Here is a 22,206-nt window from a genome sequence, read left to right on the forward strand (position 1 = left end):
AAGCGCAAAAAACATGACTCTATCATTTGCATTTTTTGTGTGCAAATTATGACATGCTTTTTACCTTATTCAAAATTTGGAATTTGGTCTATTTTTTCAACAGTGCTGAAAATACTTTGCTTAGAATTAAAAATGCTTAGAATTAACATCTCATGAAACTGGTGTCTTGCTCTTTAGTGCAATGCTGCTCCTGCAGTTTCCCCATGCTGATCTGTCGCTGATGCCACAGTTTAGCATAGGGGTCTCAAACTCATTTTTGTTGCGGGGCATTATGACAGTTTGAGTTTGACACCTGTGATTTTAGTGCATTGATAACACACAAAACTGCTGCAGCTTTTGGTACTTAGTGTCTGAAATTAGTAAAGGCAAAAATGACCCGGGAAAACTATTGACAATGGTACATTGTTGCACCCATGTATGTAAAACTCATGACCTCCAAATCATGATGTGGATAAAACTGTTTTTTTAACATGTTCTTGACCCACCTAGCTGGACCGCTATAATGATGCAATCTTGCTAGCTTTTTTTAATTGTCTTGAAATTGTATTTCACTGATCTTTCATTATCACATTGTTTACCTTGCTATGGAATTCCCCCCAACTCTAGGAGGTAAGAATGAAAGCGGTCCGTCTAAATATATTAATGTTTCGGTATCAAGACAAGTGCCGCAGGTAGCATGGGACAGTAGATCATGTTGAATAAGCTTCAAAAAATAGATAACTACTAAATGAGGTGCTAATTTGAATCATCTCCAGCATGTGCCGTATAGTTTTGATGGCAATTCTGCCAGGCGGGCGTTCTGATTTTCTCCGTCACGTGTTGGTTATGCTCGTACTCCTTATAAAGCTTGACAGGTCAGTTATTGGCCCACGTCAGCTCATATCAACTGAATTTTGAAAAAATCCTCTTTTTTCCTCAAATCCATGACATCTCAGTGGCACACTACGTCCTCCCTTCCTCTATTACTTGAAATCTTTGGCCAATTATTCAAAATAGTCAAAGCCAGCAAGTGCAAGCTTGTCCTCTACACAGTATCCTGCCACAGTGGACAGATTTCTAGCATGAAAAGAAATCCTTGCAAGCAGCCAGGCATCATGCGATCATGGAAAAAAACATATGTGACTATTTAGATCTGGTCATAAACTGATAGGAAAGACATTTAATATGCACAGCCACAAAGTTTTTACTTGACAACAAACACAACATGAGTGGTTCATTAACAAGCATTAGTACACATGGTGATTTATTATCATCATCAGCAATCCAAAATTTGATGACAGAAAAGACACACTCTTGCCAAATCATTGCTCCACTTCGAAGAACCTAACTTGACTGTCTCCTTGGTAACCAGCACAGTGAGGTTGCGAGGAAGAGTTGTGAAAGGATGTGATTGGAGGACGATGCAGAGCTCTGGACCACTGATGAAAATGTTGGTAGTCAGGTGTAAAAAAAAAGAAAACAGGAGGAATCCTTAAGGCTCTTTTATCTCTTATCAGACACTACATGTGAGATCACCAGTGTTTAATGTACGTACATGTATGTGTCCGTTTGCTGATAATTGTGCAGTCATTAAGATTCAAGTGCTAGAATAATGAAGTCAAACACAAACCGTAGTTTTTAATTGGTCTTGACACTAGTGCCATGTATAACAACAAGCTCCTTGCGATTTATTTTGACTGTGATCAAATTTGATGATATCCTGGGTGAGGATACGTTAAACAATCAGACCATATATTTGGTTGCAAAACATACTGGCAATCATCATTGAATATAGAAATTCTAAAAATATTTCACGATGATCAAATTCCTCTCACTATTTCCAAAATAACACCATTTACCATTCTATCACATTCATTTGATGAAACTTGTAAGTTGTATATTAATAGTGAACTAAAACTATAGCATAAATTAACTAAAAAGTGCATACTGATACAGTGAAATCAAACCATGTAGTCCTGAACACAAGTGCTGGACTCTTCATAGAGTGAGACAAACAGCAGCTCCTTGTTCATCCCATGCACATGCGCTAAGAATAGAGCAGCCATATAAGGAGCTGTGAAAGTCTGTTGCCATCAATTCAGGGATACCGCACAGTCCTTTGGCAGCAGATTGATTCCTTGACTTCCTGTTGGTGGTCATGTGATCACAAGGGTTTACCCCGGGCTTAAATGGGATGGAAATAAACACACAAGTGTTCAAACGCTGGAACAACTCATGACCAGCATGACATGGCACCCATGTGATTTTCAAAAGGAGAACAGCCACACACCCATGCTCGCGAGGCAGGGCATGGCATAAGGAAGTAATTTCTTTGGCTGTTAGCAGATACGGTACACGGTTAATGATAAACCAGTGCTGTTCCCCACACTATTAAGCCCTTTAATCGGAGCCAACATTATATTATTAAAAGGAAAGCTTTCATTTACAAGCATAGGATTATATGGAATAAATTCCCAGACAATTTGTTGGCTTGTGTACACTTAAGAAAACGTTATGCTTTCAAAAACATCTCAACTAGTTTGTGCCACACCACATTTAATAGCATTGAACAGGCAAGCACTGAATATGAGCAGCTGTCAACGGTAAAAACTGCAAGGGAAAGGATAACATATTTGACCCCATACTCAACAATGACCCATGTCACAAATGTCAAACTCAAGGCCCGGGGGCCAGGTCCGGCACGCCACATATTATGTGGCCCGTAGAGGCAAATCATGTGTCAAACTCAATGTTTTTTTTGTTAAAATACCAAAATTGTGAATTGTCTTCCTTTTAATAACAGTGAGCTATTGCAACAATCTTTTCTTAGAATCCCACTTTCAAAATAAATTATGAAAATTGTTTAATTTTACTAGATTCTGTTGTATGTGATAATATGAGTGTCCATCCTTTTCTATTCAAATCATGAATGGCCCCACGAGGGAAACCATAACCACAATGTGGCCCGCAACAAAAATGAGTTTGACACCCCTAATCAACGTTAACAGTCGCTACAATTTGTTTTAAGACAATTACCAAGAATATCAGGAAGGTATGGCTGGAAGAGGCCACTCAAACATATAACAGATGGATAATTCTAAAATAATCAACTGCGTTTTATCTTTCTTGTGGGAGGTTCTCGGTGGTTGGAGACAGTCATCTAAAAATATGAGCCCTGTTCTAGAGATGTCAATACTGAAGGGTGTTGTGTCCCGTCTGGTGAGTCTGGCGTTCAATAATTTCAATAGACAACAGGTGCAGCAAAGTTACATCTGTTCTCAACTCCTCACTTGTCACTCACAATCCAAGGCTGAGCGTTTTGTGACATATGGAATCTAGGGACAGGCTTCAACTGGAAAAGATCCGTCATAGAATTACCCCGGGGCTGATTCCAGCTCAAGTTAAAACCAGCAGATGGTATTTGAAGCCATATGGTTGTGGAAAACAAATGAGAGAAAAAAAAAAAAAAACGGAAATTTTAGACAGCAACACAACTTCTAACTCAGTGTTCCTTAGTCACAAAATGTTTCTTTTATATTTAAGTAGGTGCCTGACTAAGAATCATTTGAAGGGAAAATTTATCACTGAAAGGAATTTTCCATTTGAAGCATTACCACTTAAATTAATCAGACATGTTTGTGGAAGTTAGCTGGCAATTTGCCAAAGACAAAAATCTATCATCTCTGAGGTACAAGCACACACACGCACATGCACACCCATCCACACGTGCACACTCACACACTCACATACACGCACACACACACAGAATACCGAGCTGTGGGTATTTTGTGCGTGTGTGTGTCATTCAATATTGGTGGGGATGGGGGGGGGACACATTCACATTTATTATTGTAACATTACAATCCCCGTAGCTTTCAATCGTTCACTGAACGGTACAACCAGTCACAAATACATAATGGCAACATTACACTTGTCAGTCTGACTAACTCCAAAATCCTTGTCACACAATAGGCCACACCCCATTAATGACACACCGGCCCATAAATGTAATACATACAGAACTAAGATTTAAACCTTTTAAAACAACAAACTGTCTTTCCATACTTCTCAGACAGTAGGTATATCAAGGATCAATATTTTGTGCCCAGACATTTGCAAAGTGAAACCAAATCCAGCCAGCCACTATGACAGAAGAAGAAAATTGTCAAATGTAGTTCTCCATCATTTTAACGACCCAAAATGGTGAAGCTTCCAGGATACAATGTTCAGTGAGGTCCTTATACATTTAATACTTTTAATTTAAAAACCAATGGTCACCTTAGCTATATCATCTGTATCTATTCCACGCTACTCTCTGAGCATGTCCACCATAGAGAGCGTGGATGCCACTTCTTCCTCCAGTGCAGTTAAATTAAGCGAAGACACTGGTGGGCACGCTCTAGTCTCTTGTGGTACGCAGAGATTTTGTTTTTCACTGAGCGTGTAATTCTTTCCATTTGTCCTTCAGCGCAGTGACAGTACGTACATATGAATCTTTCCATGGTAGCAGTATTTCTGGCAATTTTGTGCCAGAAAGTGGCCTTGCTGTGAGAGACAGATTTCAGCGCTCACTGACCAAACAAAACTGCATAGCGCCTTTTGGCACACAGCAACAGCATAGCCATTAAAAATATTTTTTAAAAAAAACAGCAAGAAAGTGAAAGGCCTTTTCAAATTTACAGCAAATTTCAAGTTTTTTTTTTTTTTTTTTTACTTTCTCACACATTTCAAATGGCAAGTACGTTCCATGATTTCTAAAAGGCCTCCACTATCAATGAACACACCTTCACAACTTATAAGTGAGTGTGTGTGTCAGAGTTCTGAATGGGAAAATCAGCATGAATGGAAAGCGCATAAATCCAGACGCTTAAATAAGCACTTGGGTGCAAACAGGAGAATGAGGGTCTCTGAATACGGAGCTTAATGGCTGGACAATCTTAGTTGCCGCTGCCCAGCCAAGGAGCAAAATGACAGTTTCATGTGGGAGTTGGTGGCTATAGGCCGTATTCTTCCATTTCTGCTCAAGTTCTTTTTTTTTTTTTAAACAGGGCTTTTCTTTGACACTTCACAAAGCACATACTCGGGAATGACTTCCGGTTCACATGCCATGCATAAGCAGCTTGTGTGTGCACAACTGCCTGTGAGATCTAACTCACTGAATTCTGAGGCTGGCTTTTGGAAAATAAATCTCAAACTTTAAACGTGGAATTAAATTGTGGAGTCGATAAGTTAATCGTCATCATACGAGATGAGCAACGCTGAGGTGTGCACCGCTTGTCCAACATGATTAATGGAGAATGTGTTTGTTCAAAGATGAAACAAAAAGAAATGATTCATTACCTAACTTACTAATCACGCCTTTCCGATGACTGTAGATGTTGTAATCGTGAAAGGCATTTCATGACTGCAGTTATTGCAAAAGTGAGCAGCGCCTTCAGACAAGCCACAGCCGGTTTGAAGCTGAAAAGCTCTGCAAAGGTGAGAAGTGTCCGCTGGCACTGATGTTTTTAGCCAATTATTTAGGCTCAGCGTGCTGTCTATCCACAATGGGAACACAAGTCAGCTGTCACTGGCGCCATTCGGGTAGTCACCAATCAAAATGTCCAACATGTTTCACCTTCATGGGGCGTTAAACTTAAAACAGCCTCTGTGGAGCATTGGAGAAAAAGTGCTTAAATCCATGAGAATATGTAAGTTTTCCTCAGGATGAAATTAAGAGGCAGCATGGCTTCAGAGAGAAAAATGTTCCAGTGGTAACAGTCCTCCTCTGCCTAGAGATGGTTGGTGTGGATGGTCCAAGATAGACAAAAGCTTATCCAGCATCCTTCTTTGTGACACCAGAGACTAGTACAACATCTGTACGTTTATATGACAGTATATATTGTTACAATGAAGGGAATTTATACCATTATAAGAATTTTAGAAAAAATATTGCTCAGCCCGACATTCTTGCTTTTTAATCCTAATATTGAGAGTTTGAGCTGTTAAAAATAGATCAAGCCCTTGAATTACACTATGCATACTGTTTGTGCATGGCAAGTTAACAACATTACTGACCAGGATAAAGATACACTCAATGTATTATCCAAATGTTTTTTGGTGTTCAGCCTGCTGCAGCAACGCAGTCAAAGTAAAAATATCTAGGCTGAATCGATGCATGAATTCAAGTTCAAATTTGATTGGAGCATTGCATTTTTGTTGACTTGGAAATCTACTTGAGAAGTAATAGTGCCTCGCTTAAAATATCACTATACCTCATACTTCACCTCGTCATTCTGTTAATTAATCCTATTAAATGAATCAAACATCAGAACAGGATAAGTCGTGTTGAAAGTTGTGAGTGTGAATGGTTGTCTCTGTGTGCCCTGCAATTGCCTGGCTACTAGTTCACATAGCGTCCCCCGCTTACTGCCCAAAGTCAGCTGGGTTACCCTCCAGCATGCCCGCAACCCTTATGAGGAGAAGCGGTTCAGAAAATGGATGGACTGACGGACGGATGAATATAACATGAATATATGGGACCAGTAATGTTTCCGACAAGGCCACCGCAACTTGACTCTTGAGGTTTAATGTTGAGCACTTGTCTATGTGAGGTATACGGTGTTTTCCGCAGCAAACTCACAATACAATGTATAAAGTGTGTTTTAATGATAATCTGAGATTAGTGAACGATTGAAGAAATAAAATCTTTTTTTAAACCAAGTTAGAACGGGGTGTGGTGTGCGTTGGCAATCACACACCCTTTCTCAAAAAAGTATTTCTTATCCCAAACATTCATTCGTCATCTTTTTGAAGTTATGTACATTTTTGTTTTAGTTAATACTAGATTAATAGAGGGTTTCCTTTCCACAGACATTTTTATGACTTTTTTGGGAAACTGAGCATCCTAACGTATTAAGTGAGTAGAATAGAATGCCTTTATTGTCATTGCACAGCAGATATACAACGAAATTGGGAATGGAACAGCCTAAAGCAAAAAAAAAAAAAAAAAGAAAAGTTATTTACAGGAAATAAAAACAGGACAGAGGCTCATGCAAAACAATGCCAGGATTGTGGACCCTGGTTGACCACATGGTGTCCATAAATCATGTGATATGGGTACATTTAACCAATGACAGAGCACCGTGGTGAGTTTGAATAGTGCCCAGAGTTAGTTTTCTGTGGCTTTGCGTTAGTCTAGCTGCACGAGCAGGTATTTGTATGCGTGTACAATCGCCAGAAGACAATGTCATCTACAAACCTTTGCATGTGGTACAGCTCACAGTTGTACTTGAAGTCAGACATGTAGCGAGTCAACAAGACTGGAAAGAGCACAGTTCCCTGGGGTGCTTGAGTGCTGCTCACAGCAGTGTCTGACATGCAGTCACCCAGCCTCAGCCGATAGTCAGTAAGCCATGCCTCAAAGTGTGAACTCACGCCTACCTCTAGCAGTTTGTCCCTGAGTAACAGAGGCCGGATGATGTTCAAGGCACTGAAGCAGAATCGCACACATTCACACAACTAACCTAAGTCAAAATCTTCAGTCTGCCCAACATGCATGTTTTGGGAATTTGGAAGAAATCAAAGAAAGTGAAAAACTTTAAATAGAAGGAATTACATTGTCCATGAAGTTAATTGATGTTTTATGGTGACAATATTGATTCTGGCATGGAGGTATTCAATATCATTATTTACTACAGATTTAGGGATAAAAGTGAACAACACATAAATCTAGAGACACTGACAATAGCATCCATAATCTGCAACCACTTGGCCCCCATAACAAGCAGTGAAGGAACGCTTCATCGGAGTAAGGGTTGGCAGTGACGAGAGTGAGAAGGGTCAAAAAGTGGTTTCCAAAAAGAGACAGATAAAAAGGGAATATAAGTGAGGGTTCGAAAATGTAGGCATGAGATATGATTAGAATGATTGTGATCAAGGAGAACATGAGATGAATGGAACATATGAGAGGAGTCAAGAGCAAGTGTTAAAGACTATTAGAGAACTCAGAAGAATACATTGAAACATGAAGTTCCCTTCTCTTGTCTCTATCTCAGTTTTTTTTTTCCCTCATCAAATATTTGGACTGCAAGTTTCCAATGTCATGTTTGCTGCTGTTTACCCAATTGCTGTCCATTAACCTAAAGAAAAGTGAGCTCAAGCCAGTGCCTCAGATTGGAAACACAGTAACATTCCCACTAATACCACAGATAAGCATAAACTGATACCTCAGCCAAAGTGTTTTTACAGGTTTTCGTCTGTTTCTGCCAGGATAATACAGTACAATACAAGGCCTGTAGTTATCAAACTGTACTGTATGCAGGACCACAAACGCAGTGATGACTAAGAGCACAATTATGTATTATTTATATATGGCTTTCAAACCAGTCCTGCATTAACTCTCTCTAAATGTTCCTATTCCAGTTTCATACAGCTGAACAGATTCATTAATTTATTTGACAATGATCAAGTAATTATCTTCTTGCTTGTTTTGCGAGGACTGTCACCTAATGCTAACCTGTAAATACAGCAACTCTGCTGATCTACAGCCTATGACATTTCTGCAGAGGGGTCATCAATGTCGTTCCTGCGGGCACCAAGGTAGCCCCCAAGGACCACATGAATATCTTGTGGGCCTCTACTAAAAATAGCTCAACAGTGATAAAGGGTAAATGTGATAAGACATTGTGATTTCCTTGGAATGTTGTACAAGTGAGCATTTGAAAATGTGTTGCATAATGACGCTTATCTGCTGTTACATGCTTAAATCCTGCACTAATAAGAAACATGATAATAGGCAACCCACATAATTTTTATTGAAAAAGAGCACAAGGTTTTTAATTTGATGATTTTTTTTTAAGTTTGGACATCTTGCATACATACAGATTTATTTTTATTGTTACCATTTTGGTATTCCAAATAAAATGTCTAACTTTTGAGTGTTTTTTTTCACAATGACGTAGTAATACATCCATCTATTCGCAACACCTATTCAGGGTTATGTGGGGTGCTGGAGACTATCCCAGCTACAATTGGGCAAAAGGCAAACTATTCCCTGAACTTTTCGCCAGCCACTCGCAGAGCACATATAGAGAGACGGGCAATCGGTAACACCCACATGCACACCATCAATAAGCGACAAACAATTCTGTGCTGCCCACACACAAGTCAGGCCAGTGTACCCCTACAGTAGGGGTGTCCAAATTATGGTCCATTTTTAATTGTCCCACAAGACGTTTTATAAATAGAATAGAATATGGCCCGCACTTCAACTCTTGCCTGAGTGTATCCCACTTTCTAATTTTAACACCAGAGAGAGCTACTGTTCTACTATTACTGTTGATCAAGGGAGTTGCTCCACCAAAAAAGGACAAAAGTAGACGAAGAAGAAACGTACCCCAAGATATGAAACGCGGCAGAACCAAAGAAGCGAAAGTTAGAAAGTGAGCATCGCTGCTCCCACTGAGTGCAATGCCATTCTAAATTTAGGTGAGTAAGATATAGTCCACAGTACGCGTGTGTTAATAAGCATTTACGTGCTAGTACACTTGCGACAAATATCAATGATGCACATAAATTCTGTCACTGGCCTGTTTTTGCCCAGTACTTGCATTTTTCTTGTAAACACACAGAGTACACACCGCTGTGCACAGTGCGCGAACTGCACAAATAAAGTCATCTAATCTCATCTAATGAGGATTTGCTCCTTGATCAAGTGACATTTGTCCGGATTTTTGGCACGAGTGCCATCAGATCATCACCGCAGCTGGATGGCCCGATTTGCAAACCCAGCGCAGCTGATACTCACCAGAATAAGTTTAACTTAAAATGAACTAAAATTGATAAAACAAATACAATTATATACACTTCTGTTATTAGTCCAGTTCAGTTTTTTAATCTTGATAACCATTTCAAACAAATGTTAATAGATGTGATGCTAAGCCTAATACCGTAATTTTCGGACTATAAGTCGCGTTTTTTTTCATAGTTTGGTTGGGGGGCGACTTATACTGAGGAGCGACTTATGTGAATTTTTTCACAAATTTTCAAAATTCAAAAAAAAAAAAGTTAAACTGCGATAAACGAACCGCGATGTAGCAAGGGATTACTGTAATTTGAATTTCAAGTGACGTCAGTGGCGCGATGCAGTGGTTGTTACATAAAGGACAAAGATTCGATCACAGGATGACGAAGATGACGAAGGGCCCCACGTACTACCGGCATCATTAGGGGCTTTGTTTGTAAGTGACACGGAAGACAAAGAGTTTGAAGGTTTTAATGATTTGAAGTGACACAGAAGGTTTGAAAAACTATTATGGCTTTTACGCATCCCCGGTCCTACGCTACGGAGCTCTCTTTGGATTGAAGTCGGGGGCCGGCGCTCGGTCGGGTGGCTGTCCAGGGATGGTGGATGGGGCTCAGACATAGCTTTTACGCACGCCCGGTCCTACTCTACGGAGCTCTCTTTCACCTCCGTGGATTGAAGTCGGGGGCCGGCGCTCGGCTGTCCGGGGACGGTGGATGGGGCTCGGACATGGCTTTTACGCACGCCCGGTCCTATTCTATGGAGCCCTCTTCCACCTCTGTGGCTGGAAGTGCCACCTCCGGGGATGGAAGTCCACGCCGCCACACACCTGGAAGTCGACGCCGGTGCTTGGGGCCATGTGGTGGTGAACTATTTATGTTATAGTTATTTGATATATTTTATTTCGTATAGACACTTGTATATGTTTTTATCGTTACAGTTCAGTAGTTGTTGGCTCGTTGAACTCTTGTTTTGTTAAATAAAGAGCCGTTTACCAAACCCACGTCTTTCCTTGTACTTTGTTAATGCTATAATATAGTTATATACTAGATCTGTGGAATAATGACAAGGCTGACGTCAGGGCGCACGCGCGGCGTTGTTGACAAAGGACGAGGTATTTGATCGATGGATTTAATGATTTGGATGGCACAGATGGTTTGATAATATTGTTTATATGATAGTTATTTGATATATACTTTATATATCGTCATATGGGTCTGTGGAATATTTAGAATATTTAGACGTCAGCGGCACGGCGCTTACGCGGCATCATTTCCATAAAGGGCGAACGATGGATTTAATGAATTGGAGTGACACAGATGGCTTTATAAACGTGTTATGTATGTAATAGTTATTTGAATAACTCTGAATGTTACGTCAGGCCCGTTCTCAGCTCTTCGTTTGTGTTTATGTCACGCTAGCATACCTATCGTTTAGCCTGTTGTTGCTGGTTCATGTCTGTTCTTGGTGTTGGATTTTGTCGAATAAATTTCCCCCAAAATGCGACTTGTACTCCGTAGTGACTTATATATGTGTTTTTTTTACATTATTGTGCATTTTATGGCTCATGCGACCTATATTCCGGAGCGACTTTTAGTAAAAAAATTACGGTAATTTAAAGCTTACATATTACGTTTATAAATTCTTCCGTTTTAAGTTTTACTCATTCAGTTGTGGTTTGTTCCAGGCAGCAAGATGTGCACCTCCCTTTCCGGTTGGACATTTGTAGTTTTTTATCGAGGTAGCGTTTACTTGCGCCGCAAACCTTTTGATTGATTAAAAGATGTCAATGGCAGAAGGCTTGTCCATACATACATAACACGTAACAAAATCATCAGTGACTTAATATAATAATACTGATAATAACCTTGGTCACTATAATTGTGCTATGAAATTGAAAAAATGCAAAATCTTCAAAAATGCCAAAGGAATGTGACCATGAAAGTGATAAGGTGAAGATTCCCAGAGGCAGGTGACTATGAAAGTAATAGGGTAAAATGACACTTGTTGGTAGTATAGCCCCATTGTCTTCAGCCATTTCATTTTGCAAGCTGGTATGAGGTCAACAATAAAGGGAGAGAAAATATTGCATACTTTCTGATGCAGTGAGAATAGGTTATGCTTGGATTTATGAGGCCGCACGTGAGTGAGGTAAAGAAAGCATCCTTGAGCAAACTGACAAGGCTCCGTGTGAGGCATAGATGCCAAAGATATCTAGCATTCACCGACTCTCTTCCACATTCCACTCAGCTGGAGAAGACCTTGGACAGAAACAGGGCTCAACCAAGCAGAGAGGACATGTACAAAGCAAAAGACAACCACAGTTGGTGAGAAATAGTAAATCTTTGACAGCTACCTTACAGTGCAAAGAAAAAAAAGTGTAGATCTCCCCTTCATTTATCAAAAAATGTTTTGGATCGCCCATCTGTGAGCCATCACCTTATTGTGGTCGAGTGGTTGGCGCATCCCAATGATCCTTGGAGCTAAATTGTCTGAGGCTTTACGCCGCAAGCAGTGTCAGCCATGACAAACTAGTCCTAGGTAAGAGACCTAAAGAATTTTACCTTAACAATCAGAAGATCAGTGGGACTGTGCAAATTATCTGTCTGGTAATTTATGCACTAGATGTGCAAATATTAAACAATTAATTTAAGTTAATATGAAAAGCATCACTCACTACAACACTGTGCAAGGTTCACTGGCCTGCAAATGTAGAGTCCATGACCCTAAAATGTTTGGATAGAAAGCGTAGTTTGCCCAATAGTGGGTCAAAAGACAATGGGAATCTGCAAGATACCTGACCTGCTCTTCTACAAATACATTCATACATTCAACCCCTTGTGGCTCACTGTAACACATGCAACGGTAATGCCAATAAAATATCCAACTTTTTTTTTTTTAAATACTGTGAAAGAATATTTCTACGCAATTGACCATAAATAATTTTGTGCCATAAGGAGAAATTGTCAAAATGTGGTCATTTTCTATACGGCTCTGGAGTGTGACCTTTATTGCGCCTCTTCTGTGTTTTGCATGTGAATGTCAGCCCACACTGTGAATATTATTTTGCAGAGGGCAATCACATTGCCTCGTTTATCAACGGGACCTTTCAGTAAAAAGGTTTCCTTCACCGATTGAAACATCACTTCCTGCTGGGGTTGCACACAGGCGCTACTGAGATGTGCCCCCGTAACGTTCTCTGTATAGTCCTTTCATATTACGAGCAACCCAGAGACCTCTGGTGCTATATACATATGGTAGCTTGCAGTGGGGCAGGGGATGCAAATGCCTGCACACAGTCATTCTCTCTGTATGAAATAGTCATTGTAGGAAACAAAGACGAGTGTGCTGGGACTCTTGCACAGGACTTTCAAACATGATTTAAGGGGACATTTTAAAGTTCACCCTCATTCAGAGCATCACATGAAAGTATGACAATGGAACCCAATAAAGAACAGCACATTTAGCACAATTAGCTTTCATGTTGATTTCTTTTACCATCAAAAAGGTGGTCACCTTTCTGACATTTTAAGGGTAACACATTGGTGACGAGAAAAATTATGCTTTGCCCAAACATAGAAATGCAGAAAAATGCAGTATAAGTTGATGTTCACCTACATAATTTGATGGACAGGCATTTTTTTTTTTATCTTGAAAGTTGTAGGATCTTCTTCTGTCTCAGTATGTGGCCTGTTTCCTTTTTCAGAAACTCTCCAAACATGACCTTTTTTTTACTTTATTTTGCAAACTTGCGAGCTTGTTTTTTTTCCCTCATATCATATGACAGAAATGATTTGAGTGTTTAGACAAACCCATGGCGAATGCAGCTAATTTTTCAAATAGAACCTCTTTCAAACTCTAATGACCAATTAAATATTTTTTTTCTCCAGTCACTCTGTGCGGCCCAGTGGTTGGGGAGTCCAGGGGTAAGGTATATAAACCATGTCTCCCTTGTACCCTGACCAATTACTTGCACCCACATAGATTCATTAAGGCAACACAGTGGACAACACCAGAGCACTTGGGATAGCCAATATTCACAAACATACACACATTTAAAATAGTAAACTGTAAGCTTGTCAATTAAAAACAGAGCATCAATTTGATGTGGTTGAGTTAAATTAATAGAGCATTACCTGAAGGTCAAAGAACTTGCTGTATCTTCTGTAAATGATGTGAGAGGTATTGTCAGAGTAGGTGACATTGATGAGATAAACCTAGGAAGGCAAAGAGAGATGCAACATCTTAGGGTTCAGGTAGTACACTTTCATATTCAGATGATGCTTTAGCCCTTTGTGAGGTCACCCTATTATCAGATCATTATTGTTTGTTATTGGTTTCACTTTAGTGATGTCAGTGTTGAATTTCCCATTCTACCTGGCCATGCTCCTTGTGTTTCAGCACCTCCCTACTTGCCCTTAAATCTACCACCAGTGTAGATTGTATGACGTCATTAAGTTCCATTTTATTGCTGTCTTTGACAAACTGTACGCTGTTCATGTGTGCTCGAGTCTATTTTTGCCTTTTTCCGTATAGTGTGACTTTTTAGTTGGGTTTCATCCATCCATCCATCTTCTTCCGCTTATCCGGGGTCGGGTCGCGGGGGCAGCAGCTTTAGGAGGGACTCCCAGACTTCCCTCTCCCCAGCCACTTCATCCAGCTCATCCCGGGGGATCCCAAGGCGTTCCCAGGCCAGCTGAGAGACATAGTCTCTCCAGCGCGTCCTGGGTCGTCCACGGGGTCTCCTACCGGTGGGACATGCCCGGAACACCTCCCCAGGGAGGCGTCCAGGAGGCATCCTGATAAGATGCCCGAGCCACCTCATCTGGCTCCTCTCAACGTGGAGGAGTAGCGACTCTACTCCGAGTCTCTCCCGGATGACCGAGCTTCTCACCCTATCTCTAAGGGAGAGCCCGGACATCCTGCGGAGAAAACTCATTTCGGCCGCTTGTATCCGAGATCTCGTTCTTTCGGTCACGACCCATAGCTCGTGACCATAGGTGAGGGTAGGAGCGTAAATCGACTGGTAAATTGAGAGCTTTGCCTTTTGGCTCAGCTCTCTCTTCACCACAACGGACCGGTACAGGGTCCGCATTACTGCCGACGCTGCACCGATCCGCCTGTCGATCTCACGCTCCATCCTCCCCTCACTCGTGAACAAGACTCCAAGATACTTGAACTCCTCCACTTGGGGCAGGATCTCATCCCCGATCCGGAGAGGGCATTCCACCCTTTTCCGATCGAGGACCATGGACTCGGATTTGGAGGTGCTGACCCTCATCCCGACCGCTTCACACTCGGCTGCGAATCGTTCCAGCGAGAGCTGGAGATCACGGCCTGAAGAAGCCAACAGCACCACGTCATCTGCAAAAAGCAGAGACGCGATGCTGAGGTCCCCAAACCGGACCCCCTCAACGCCTCGGCTGCGCCTAGAAATTCTGTCCATAAAAATTATGAACAGAATCGGTGACAAAGGGCAGCCTTGGCGGAGTCCAACCCTCACTGGGAACGAATCCGTCTTACTGCCGGAAATGCGGACCAGACTCTGGCATCGGTGATACAGGGACCGAACCGCCCTTATCAGTTGGCTCGGCACCCCGTACTCCCGAAGCACCCTCCACAGAACCTCCCGAGGGACACGGTCGAACGCCTTCTCCAAGTCCACAAAACACATGTGGACTAGTTGGGTTTCAGAGATCAAATGAGCTGTTTATGCAAGTGCCTTGCTCAAATGACATTGTTCGATCTACTTGAGAGGTTCCACTGAGTTAATACTGAATTTGTAACCTACGTTTTGATTGACTGGCAACCAGTCAAGGGTGTACCCTCACTCTCACCCAAAGTTAGTTAGAAACAGGACAAGCAGAGAAGCAAATGCTAGGGATGCCATTATGTGGCTCATTGAATATTAAAAAGGTAATACAAAGTTTCATAGTTTTTCCAAATTTATAATTTTCACATTTAGTGGAGGCCATGTAAACATATGTTAAGAGGATGGTACAATCACAGGGATGGAAAATCCAGAGAGGCAAGCATTCACATACATATTGAAATACAACATGTAGTTTTTGGTTCATTATGTCTTGATATAGTATCTTGAGATTATGTACCACACATAAAGCATGTCATGTCTGATGATTTACTGTACAGTTTTCCAAAACCAATTACTAAATAACAATCAGGATATTGAAGTTTAGTGACTCAGGGCCGGTGGGAAACAAATTCACTAATCAGTTAAGGTGTGAATCTGACTAAATGAGCCTGACCCTACACCATATATGCCATGCACAGATTAAACAATGGCATTGTGTTTCCTTTCAGCAATTCCACTTTATACTCAGAGCAAAAATCTATTTTACTGAACAGATCAGTAGCCACACCCATTTGTTGAATCAAGAAATGACTTTTTAGCAGACATGCAGGGAAAGAGAGTGAGATTACAAATTACATCTTTTGTGCTTAGGAGTCAGTGTCTTGCTAAAGTCTAGGACAGTGGTTCTTAACCTTTTTGGAGGTACCGAACCCCATCAGTTTCATATGCGCATTCACCGAACCCCTCTTTACGACTTCTGCTGTTGTCTTTGCAAGACCAGTTCAGATATGCGTTATCGCGAATTTACACGCCATTCAGGTGTGTTCGGCTATCCGCGGGGGGGGGAATGACATACCAGCTCTGCCGAACCCCTGAAGCCGACTCACCGAACCCCTAGGGTTCGATCGAACCCAGGTTAAGAACCACTGGTCTAGGATCTCTCCAACAACTACTAGCTATTTTACATTTTTTGGCTACAGCAGGACTTGAACTGGAACCCTTGCGTTCTGAAGCAAATTACTTACAGATGAGCTACTGTAGGTAATTTAACTAAGATGAGAGTGCAAATCTCTTTGTAAAGCTTCTGGTAGCGAAATTTTATAGCTAGGCTTTAGCAACTTACAGGTAAATGTATCTTTAACATGCGACGAGAGCTTTCGTTTTGGCAAAATGCCTCATGTCAAATTTCTCATTAAAGGTGTCTAGTAAATTATTTCTTGAATGACAAAAGCACAAACTAAGGTAAAATAGAAACCAATTATTTCAGGGCTTCAGCATCCCAGAAAGAAAGAAAAGGACAGTGTTACATTTTGTCTCGCAAAAATTCTATTAAAAAATCAGAAATCAGAAATCAGAAAATTGCAATTTTTACCAAGTTCCTCTACATAAGCACATTATAAGTTTATATATTTCTGAAAAGAAGCCAACATATCATTGATACAATGACCATCATGCGAAAAGCAAAAGGATAGACATTTAAGATAGACAATTGACAAAACTTACAGTTTTGAAGAGAAAACAGGTCCCAGTGATTCCGTTTTCAAGAGAAGAAAGCATACGAACACAGGAATTGAAGGAACAGAGAATGTGGGCTAGCCACTAAATGCAGTGAACCCCGCCTAGGCTGCTATATTTAAAATAGCATATAAAACAGAGACCATAATATTCTCTGCCTACAAAAGCATCCGTGATTTTTTTTACTAGTGTTCAGTTTGGAATTTTCTATTTCAATTAACCATTTTCACATAAAATTACATGTAGATAACAAAATAATAATTATGTAATACATTTCTTCACTGAATTTTTGGTCTGAATCGTTAAAAAATAATCTGAAAAGGCCTGAACTATGCTAAACTGTTTCCCACCCAGACAAGAAAACTTTCTCAGAATAAAGTTAAATGTGCAACAGATCAATTCATAAGCTTTGCTCGTGTGTTCAAAACCCTTCATAATGTCTTTTGTAGGCTTATCAGTACTAACCAAATATCAGAGAAACAGCTGTAATTTTCCTTCATGTGGTAAATGTAAGGCAAAAAAACTCGGAAACTTGGCAAAGAAAACTTAAGGTTATGAAAAAAATTCACATCCTAAAGTTGGCAAGTATATTGTTTGTCTTTATCAGTTATTTCTCAATGAATATTACTTGTTCGTTGATTTGCTAAAATGTGTTACACCAATTTCAATTATTTCAATGATTGCTTTTTAGACCATTTTTTATTTTCATTATCATTATGTGCAGAAACACAAACTACCTTTCAGCAGGGGCGTGTTTAACCTCAATGTGGCGAATAAGTATACTGAATGTTCTTTCATTCACAATACTGCAGGCATAGATACACTGTTATGTGCGGACAGACCGACCAATGTGTGCAGTGTGTTCATTGACAGAGAAGTGTGGACCAATGCACATGTACAGATTGCACATAACGACTACCTTTGTTTTATGAATGGAAGCTTGTGTGCATCTGCAATCTGCGTGCAAATCTAAAGTGGTAGGCAAACGTGTAATCCAGAAACAATAGACGATTTAAAATGACTTTTAACTGCAATGTCTTTACAGCCCCTGCCTTGGTGGGAGCATTAAAATGTATGCACTCACATGAACATGACCAGATGAAATTCTAATTTGCACAATTTAAAAAACAGGCTGCATATGCGACCATTTTAGCCATAGTCTTGAGCCCTAATAGATGTGAATAGTATGTAGAAACAATTTTGTAAAGTGAATATACATTTATTCAAATGTAATGACATGTCGGTTTGTGCTAGCCTGATATTTGGGTTATTGCGCTGAGTTGATACTTTATGATTCTGGTAATTACTATGATCCAGTGTTTTGCTCAAGGGCAACTCGACAAAAGTCAGGAAGACATGTCTAATTTAAATTTGATGTCCAATTTAAATTTGTTGTCCACAACAGAATCCAAATCGTGACCCTCCGGTCCCAAAGCCCAAGTCCTTGTGGATGAGCTACTGCCGCCCTAAGTGTAAGTCGTCAGGCATAGGATTTTTTTCTATTCTCAAACTGGAGAAAGAATTTCTAATTCCATAGAAAGGCTGGTTTAATAAATGAATGTTTATTCATACTCTTGACTTTTTATTAGTCATGGAATATTAGTGTTTGGTTATATGTGCTATTAAGTGGTTCAGTCTGTTGAAAATTTGAAAAAATTACCGATATAAAGAGGCCCAAAAGTAAAATGGCTTTTATGAGATAAGAAATTATCATTTTACATAAAAACAATACTGCAGCCCAGAGTTGAAATTGGTACCCTCACACAATACGATATATCCTACTGCACACATTGTTGCCATTCTTGGGTGATGCAAATGCATGGACTTTTACCCAGAATATACAATTGAAACAAAACAAAAAATATGGTGTATCATAAAACATATACATTTTATTTATTACGAGCACATGTACGTGAGGTTTCGCAAAGATATTCAATGCTTGTATAAACCAGTCATGTAAGTGCATACAATTCCCTGTTTAAAGTGTACAACAGCAGGAATTAAGCCATTCATTTTCTATGTGGCTTGTCCTCAGTACAAAACCTTCAATGATTTTATTACCGTGCAGCCAAAATCAGAAGTACAGCAAAGTCAGCAAAGCATGTGATTCCCTCGTCTGTTGCGCCTGAACAAACCAATCTCCTTGACAGTCATTTCGCAAACAACAATCAAGCAGGGAAAAGGTCTAAATAAAACCACTCCTCTCCATATGTTTATTGAGGCAAGCATCTGAAAACAAGGAACCTCTCACTTAGATATGGCTCACATTTTGAGACACCAATAAATATTTTAGTGGGAAACAGCCATCTGGAAAGATGTTTATGGTGCAAAGTAACAACTCTTTTCCAACCTAAGCCTTTGTACGGGACTCTTGAAAATGTAGTGGGACTGGGAGTTGTAAAGGAACCAAAAAGTGATTCAACATTGTTGTGAACTGAAACTTCTTCTCATTTCATCACCTTGCACTCTACAAACAAAGTCTCACACATAAAACATTCAAAGAAGTAGAAAGCCTGAGAGTGCGTTTGCAACGTCGTTTCTATGGTCCAACAAACACTTCCCTCTGGATACCGCCGCCCCCAGGATAAGCATTTCCAGCTGGTTTCTCAAACACTGCAAATGAAACTGAATGGACACCACATATTGTGCCAGGTTTTCACTCCTTCCCTCTCTATTTTTGCACAGCCTTGTCTCATGAGAATTGGTAGCCTGGGAAACTAGGCCACAGATCGCAGTCCGAGGAGTTCAATGCATAACTCGGAAAGGCTCAGCTCTCATAAGCTAAACTATGCAGCTCCGACTATGATTAACAAGCTCTAATGCCCACAAAATGTGGAGATACTATCAACATACTGTAAAAATATTGTACGTACATCACAAACAGGTGCTGTGTCCAAATATCACTGGGTCCTGATGTAAAATTCTTGATGGAACAGCAGAGTATCTACCAAATAAACTTAGGCCTGACAAAACTAACACATGAAAAACATTCAACAGAATCTTAACCATATGACTTTAGATTTTCATTTACAAAAAAACATCATTGGGGATACAACCACATAGTGAAAATACTGTATATGTATGTATTGACATACTACGTATATATACTCCATCCGTCCATTTTCCGTAACACTTGTCCCCAAAGGGATCGCAGCCGTGTTGGAGCCTATCCCAGCAGTCATCGGGCAGTAGGCGGGGGACACCCTGAACTGATTGCCAGCCAATCACAGGGCACACAGAGACGAGCAACCATCCTCACTCGCACTCACCTACGGGCAATTTGGGGTGCCCAATCGGTCTACATGCATGTTTTTGGAATGCGGGAGGAAACTGGAGTACCCAGAGAAAACCCCACACAGGCACGGGGAGAAAATGTGAACCCCACACAGGGATCGCAAAATCGCAACTTCTGAACTGTGGGGTGGACGTGCTAACCAGTGCATCACCATGCGGCCACGAACATATAGTGTGTAACCAAATACAAAGTGTAAAATTAAATATTCAACCACTAAAACAATAGTACTATACAAATAGTAATAAACTATTATTTTTCATCAATGCAAGTAACGAAATGGCATTTTAATCAAGAAATAAGATGATTCCATTGTTTCAGGTTTGTCAAAACAGTCACTTGTATAAACTGTGAATAACAATAACATGATTATTTAGTGTGGAAAATATAGTAATTGCGGTTAAAGCTCCAACACTCGATACTGTTTGATTAAAGATTACACATGTTTGTGGTAAATTAACAAAGCTATTATATTAGGGCAGCTGTGGAATAAATAACCCTGATATTGAGTGTCATTCTCATTTCATACTGTGTGTATTTTTAAAAATCTTCAAGTGGTAGGGTAAAGTAAGGTAAAGTAAGAAGACTTGCTTCAAGCAAGGAAGGTATTTATATAAGATAAATAAGGATAACATTGGCTTAAATCTGATGTAATGTTTCCAGCATGTTCAAGACAAGTGAAAGAAACATGTAATCGAAATGAATAACAAATGATGCATAAAACAACTAATTTTATAACTCTACATAACTTAACTAAAGGTGTACTGTAGTATCTGATTATTTGTGAACGATGCACATGACCGATATGTAAAAATGATTTAAAAAAAAAAAAAAAAATGGAATGAAACTTTGCAGAACTGTTTTGTCAGTCCCATGACTTCCAGAAATGATGTTATGTTATAAAGTCGCTGATAGTGTGTGGACAGCGTGGGATAAATTTTCACTCAGTGGCGGTGTGCGTGTGGCTGTGACTGGTTGTTTGTCTCCGCATGCCCTGCGACTGCCTAGCGACCAGTTCAGGGTCTAGTCTGCCTTTCGCCCTATGTCAGCTGGGATAGCTCGAGCATCCTCCGCAACCCTGAACAGGATAAGCGATGTTGAAAATGCAAACTGCATTTATCAAAACTACCAAAGATTTTAACCTTTTTAACTGTGACACTGAAAGTGGATGAGAAGAGCAAGAGCCTGAGGTGAGGGTCTTGCTAGTCGCGGTAGCACTGTGGTCAATGTCAGCCAAGTAGGATGTGGTTAAGAGTGACTCTTTTCATCACAAAGATGTAATATTATAGTAAAAAATAAATGAAAATATTGACCTATATCAAATTGATTAACGTTATCAACTACATAAAAATCATTGGCTAGTTGGATATGATTTCTCCATGATTTAAAGAACTTTATCTCTCTAAGGAAATATGAGACTTGCCTCAAATTCACACATTTTAGATAATGATTAGCATTAATATTCTGAATCTTGACGATTTGTGGTGGGCCCAATGACAAGGTTTGCCTTGGGCCCCTAAATACACCTGTGTTAGGGCTGTGAAGATTGATAGCATCAAAAGAATCTATACTAATGTGAATATCAATATCACACTAATTCCAAATAGCCAGTATTGATCATTTATCATTTATTATTTCCATGATGGCTCATGGGTTCTTTGACCAATCCTTCTTAATGCATGTTTTTATATATCGAGGTGCTTCACAATACAGTTATTGTCAGATGATTATTTTTACACGGATAGGACATTTTACGTAAAGTCATTATATGCTTTGTTTGAGCTTTTCTACCAGTTGTTTCTGATTGTGTAACAGCACAAAATA

The 22,206-nt window shown here is 40.0% G+C and overlaps 1 protein-coding gene across 3 annotated transcripts in view; it reads right to left on the reverse strand.

Annotated features, from left to right (window-relative positions):
- LOC148398662 (SH3 and PX domain-containing protein 2A-like) overlaps positions 1-22,206 on the reverse strand; it is an 82,246-nt gene that overhangs the window by 58,459 nt on the left and 1,581 nt on the right. For all 3 annotated transcript variants that reach the window (XM_088374699.1, XM_088374701.1, XM_088374700.1), the window contains one exon: positions 13,900-13,980. In XM_088374699.1, coding sequence (XP_088230825.1) covers positions 13,900-13,980 — 81 coding nt within the window. The remainder of the gene's footprint in view (positions 1-13,899; positions 13,981-22,206) is intronic.

Source organism: Syngnathus floridae, chromosome 4 (genome assembly GCF_059516105.1).
Source record: "Syngnathus floridae isolate MCC-2025c chromosome 4, RoL_Sflo_1.0, whole genome shotgun sequence".
Lineage (NCBI taxonomy): Eukaryota > Metazoa > Chordata > Actinopteri > Syngnathiformes > Syngnathidae > Syngnathus > Syngnathus floridae.